This window comes from Siphateles boraxobius, unplaced genomic scaffold, assembly GCF_051911475.1.
Source record: "Siphateles boraxobius isolate OS27281-9 unplaced genomic scaffold, OSU_SipBor_1 13, whole genome shotgun sequence".
Taxonomy (NCBI): domain Eukaryota; kingdom Metazoa; phylum Chordata; class Actinopteri; order Cypriniformes; family Leuciscidae; genus Siphateles; species Siphateles boraxobius.
In genome coordinates this window covers 25855804-25861222 of record NW_027508733.1, presented here as the reverse complement: position 1 = coordinate 25861222, position 5419 = coordinate 25855804, and the positions used below count along the sequence as shown (strand labels likewise).

Genomic DNA, 5419 nt, shown 5'->3' with positions numbered 1-5419 from the left:
TTTGTGATTCTAACAAGCGCAGTTTCAGTGCTATGATGTGGCCTGAATCCAGACTGAAACTTTTCATAGATGTCGTTTTCTTGCAAGAAAGAGCCGAGTTGAGCGGACACAACTTTTTCTAATATTTTTGACATAAATGGAAGATTCGAAATGGGTCTGTAATTTGCTAGGTTATTTGGATCTAATTGTGGTTTCTTAATAAGAGGTTTTATAACTGCCAGCTTGAACGTTCTTGGAACATGACCTAAAGATAAAGATGAGTTAATAATATTGAGAAGAGGCTCTTCCACTACAGGTAACACTTCTTTCAGTAGTTCAGTTGGTATAGGATCTAATAAACATGTTGTTGTTTTAGATGAAGTGATAAGTTTATTTAACTCTTTTTGTTCTATGGTTGTAAAGCATTGTAATTGTTCTTGCGGGGTGATAATTGCGGCCGAATTATAAGGCGCGAGCAAAGATCGAACGTTTACGATTTTGATTCTGATGCTTTCAATTTTCTCGGTGAAGAAGTTCATGAAATCATTACTACTAAACTGTAACGAGGTATTTTGTTCAGACGACGTCTGTTTATTTGTTAGTCTAGCCACGGTATTAAATAAAAACCTTGGATTATTTCGGTTGTTTTCTATTAATTTGCTGAGGTGCTCAGCCCTGGCCGTTATAAGTGCCTTTTTATAAAGTGACATACTGTCTTTCCACGCGATTCTAAAGACCTCTAAATTAGTTTTTTTCCATTTACGCTCTAAATTACGGGTTTCTCTCTTTAAAACATACGTAGTATTATTGTACCATGGTGCTATACTTTTTTCTCTGACCTTTTTTAATCTAATGGGTGCAACAATATCCAATGTTCTAGAGAGAATGGTGCTCATAGTGCTAGTTAGTTCGTCTAGTTCATCTGTTTGTTTGGGTTCAGGCAGCAGCTGAGACAGATCAGATAAGCTATTTGAGAAATGATCTATGGTGGATGGACGAATTGTTCTACCTGGTCGATAACGTGGCGCAGCATGACATATTACAGCAGTGCGTAATATGCAAGTTACCAAGTAGTGGTCAGTGACATCATCACTTTGTGGAATGATATCTATATCGGTTGGATCGGTTCCATATGATATAATTAAATCGAGTGTATGATTAAGACGATGAGTTGGTCCGGTGACGTTTTGCTTGACCCCGAAGGAGTTTAATAAATCTGTAAACGCAGCCCCTAACGCATCATTTAAATTATCTACGTGTATGTTAAAATCTCCAACAATTAATGCTTTATCGACGTTGACCAAAAGATCTGATAGAAAGTCAGCAAACTCTTTTAGGAAATTGGCGTAAGGCCCTGGAGGTCTATATACGGTAGCCAATGCTAGAGATAATAGGGATTTTTTTCTTACATCTAAGAGCGTAACATTTAGCACAAGCACTTCAAACGAATTAAACCTATGACGAGTTTTCTGAGTAACATTAAGGATATCTCTGTAGATTGTTGCAACACCGCCGCCACGACCGATCAGACGGGGCTCATGCTTATAACAGTATCCTGGCGGAGTAGACTCATTTAGACCGAAATAATCATTTGGTTTAAGCCAGGTTTCAGTAAGGCACAGAACATCGAAATTATTATCTGTGACCATTTCATTTACAATAACCGCCTTAGGTGTGAGCGATCTAATGTTTAGAAGACCTAGCTTTAGAAATTGTTTTTGTTCACTAATAGCGAGATTTTTTGTTTTAATAACAATTAGATTTTTTCTAGATCCTGCAGTAGATTTATTATTTGATCTTAGTAAACGAGGAATAGACACAGTTTCTATGCAATGTTCTACACTAGTATTAATATCAATTAAATTGGTGCAGTAGAGACTGTGATTTGGATTTTTGGTTACTAGTCAAATGGTATTTAACATCTTGGAGATGTTATCCGACAGAAGATCTGCCCCGATTCTACTTGGGTGTAAGCCATCAGCGCGGAAGAGCCTTGGTCGCTCCCAAAACAGATTCCAATTATTTACAAAAATCAATTTCTGCTCATTGCACCATGACAATAACCATTCATTTAGCGCGAATAATCTAATGAACTTTTCATGCCCTCGTCGGTACGTAGGAAGCGGTCCAGACACAATAATCGATGTTTCAGGCGATGTGCTGCGTACCGTATCGATAAGGCTCCTGAAGTCTTTCTTCAGAACCTCCGTCTGTCGCAGCCTAGTGTCGTTAGCTCCCGCATGCAGCACAACAGCTCCGACGCGCTCGTCACCGTTCAAGATCTCAGTTACCCGCGCAGCGATATCGAGAACACGAGCACCAGGAAAGCAGTGACTGTGCACCTTACTTTTACCTAACGTAGCGTGGACGTGTCGGACGGTGGAATCGCCGATGATCACAGCATCGCGTTCCGTTTCGCGAAGAGGGGAGAAGCGGTTCTGAGTGGAGATCTCGAAAACCGGGAGGGGCGAAAAGATTCTTGTCCTGGCTCGCGGCTTCCGCGGAACCACCCAGGCTTCGTGGTGGTGTGTTGGAGCCGGAGTGAATGAAATCATGGCTGATCGTGACCTGGACGCTCGGGACCAATGCTGAGAAACGCACGGAGTAGACGAGGTCAGCGTCAGCGGGTTACTAACGTTAATCACTGATCCGTGTGCATCAGCGCGTGATGTTTCAAGAGCTAAACGCCGGTCTCTCAGCTCAGCTTGTCTCTCTAGAAGGTCAAGGATCTGCTTTTCTACAGCTTCTAATTCAGACTGCACCGCAAGCAATTCAGATTTGTTCTCATCTGCACCAAGAGGTAGATAACATACACCTGATATATTCGCCATTTTAACAGATGGACAGTAAGTTAGCAATGATGCAACCAGTGATGCTATTAATATTTATACTAATTTATGACTCAAGTCTTGGGTATAACCGTCTTTTTAGTGGTATGGGTGTAATATAGACGCAGGATAGACGGGAAAACAAACAGACTCACAGCGGGTAACGAGGCTGACAAAAGCAGTCGATCGCAGGGCGAGCAGCAGTGAAGCGGTGTCTCGCTCTACGACCAACAATCAATGTTCAAACCGTATTTGCGCAAACAAACAAACGCAAACAAACAGACTCACAGCGGGTAACGAGGCTGACAAAAGCAGTCGATCGCAGGGCGAGCAGCAGTGAAGCGGTGTCTCGCTCTACGACCAACAACCAACGTTCAAACCGTATTTGCGCAAACAAACAAACGCAAACAAACAAACTCACAGCGGGTAACGAGGCTGACAAAAGCGCAGCATGCCCAGTCAGCTCTCGAGGGAGCTAGTTGTGAGCATTGCGAGTTTTTGTCCATGAAAACGCTCCGCTCCCGCCGAGCCCTCTTCGAGGAGAGTGGTTCGGTGCGCGCTCCCCGCGGTTCGGGTCCCGCTGCTGCCGAAGCACAGCAAAGGCTTCAATCGTGGGGATCGCAAATGGATCTATCAGCGGGGATTGAGACGGGCTCTGCCTTATCTCAGCCCTTATCTGGTAGATCCAGTGCCTCAGATCCGGGTTCGGAAGCACGCGCTGCGGTTTCTTCCTCCCGGGCTGAGGCACCATCACTTCAATTATCCAGTTCTGAGGATCTGGATGTTGAAAGTATTGATACAGCAGAGACTGGGGACTCGTCACTTCAGTCACCTGCTAGTGAGGAGCTTATGGAGGTGCTCACTCGTGCTGTAGAAAAATTAAGCATCGAGTGGCAAGCTGATAGAAAGGAATCTCGTTCAAAAGTAAACTAGATGAAAGATTTCTGCCCTCTCATGCTGCACCTCCACGCCAGTGTCTTCCATTCTTTCCTGACCTCCACACCGAGGTGTCGAGGTCATGGAAAAGACCAGTGTCATCCAGAATATTTGGCCAGCAAACATCTGTTTATTCAAATATTTCTGGGGCTAAGAATTATGGTTATGGGGCAATGCCTAAGGCTGAAGAAACGCTAGCGAGCAATCTATCTCCAGATACGGCATCGTCATTTAAGACACCGGCATTGCCCACAAAGACATTAAGAAATACCTCGGCTTAGGTGGGCAAAGCTTACTCGGCGGCAGGTCAAGCGGCAGCGTGCTTACACACTATGTCGATATTACAAGCATATCAAGCAGACCTATTAAAAGATATGAGTGAGGGGAATCAGTGGGCCGTTCTATGGCAGCCATGGTGGCAATGAAAAGATCACTTATGGTTGAATTTATCCAACATGAAAGAAAAGGAAAAATCTTTTCTCCTGGACGCCCCGCTTTCAACTGCTGGTCTCTTCGGTGACTCAGTAAATTCGGTCATCGAGAGGTTTCAGGAAGAGAAAAAGCAGGCGGCGGCGCTCCAGATATTTCTCCCCCTCCGTGTTCATGTCTCCGGGGCTGCTGGGCGGGAGCAGCCCCAGCCGTCGAGTAGCTCCTCACACAAGGCGCCTCAAAAACAGAGCGTCGCGTCTCGTGCTCCTCCTTAGCAAAACTGGGATGAGACGCGGCGCTCACAGACGAGGTTGTCTAGGGACAGGGCTGATCTGAGGACAGTTATTGTTGCCAAGAAGGCCTCGTCGAAGAAGAGGTCCTGACGCCAAAAGCGTCAGGATGCTGAGGGCGGTCCCCACCGAGAGGGGAAGGTGTTCGCCGCATTACACGGCGCCCGTTCTCTCTCAGTGCCCTCAGGGGCCCGTTCTACCAACCCCGCCTGCGTGCCGGGGCGTAGACGGTCCCAGCAAGCGCTTTCCCGAGGGACGCTCGCCCACTCTGACGATTGGTCTAGAGCGGTCAGACCAGTTGTTCCCTGCCGGTGCGCCGTTACAGGGCACTGTGTCTGCCACTCAAAATATTCCAGAGGCCAGTCTCGAGAGACTGGTACCCTTAGTAGAATTTTTGGCGGAATGGAAAAGCCTTCCAAATGTATCTCAATGGGTCCTGCAGACTATCGAGAATGGGTACGCGATTCAGTTCAGATCATGCCCGCCTCGCTTCAGAGGGGTTCTGCCCACAGTGGTGGGCCCCGAGCAGGCTCTGGTTATGGAACAGGAGGTGAAAACTCTTCTGCTGAAGGGGGCTATAGAACGAGTTCTTCCTCCCAGCAGCGAGTTGGGTTATTACAGCTGATATTTCATCGTTCCAAAGAAGGATGGGGGGTTACGTCCAATTTTAGATCTGCGCCTATTAAATCGCTCAGTAGGGAAGCTCTCCAGTACAGAGGACCACTTTTCTGGGTGTGGTTTGGGATTCGACGACGATGCAGGCACGTCTGTCTCCTGCTCGTATAGCTTACATTCTCTTAGCCATCAAACAGGCAAAGCTAGGCCAGTCACTTACTGTAAAAGAATATCAGAGAATTCTGATGGCAGCAGCGTCCAACGTTATACCTTGCGGCCTGCTGTACATGAGACCGCTACATTGGTGGCTCAGGACCAAGGGGTTCTCCCCAAGGGGAAACC

The 5419-nt window shown here is 46.4% G+C and overlaps 1 protein-coding gene across 1 annotated transcript; it reads right to left on the bottom strand.

The window, feature by feature from the left end:
- Positions 1-750: 750 nt before the first annotated feature.
- LOC143736145 (uncharacterized) lies at positions 751-2948 on the bottom strand. Its single transcript, XM_077226766.1, has 2 exons — positions 1309-2948; positions 751-901 (listed from the first exon to the last, which is right to left on the bottom strand). The coding sequence occupies exon 1, from the start codon at positions 2808-2810 to the stop codon at positions 1884-1886; it is 927 nt and encodes a 308-aa protein (XP_077082881.1). The 5' UTR covers positions 2811-2948; the 3' UTR covers positions 751-901; positions 1309-1883.
- Between the last annotated feature and the right edge of the window lie 2471 nt (positions 2949-5419).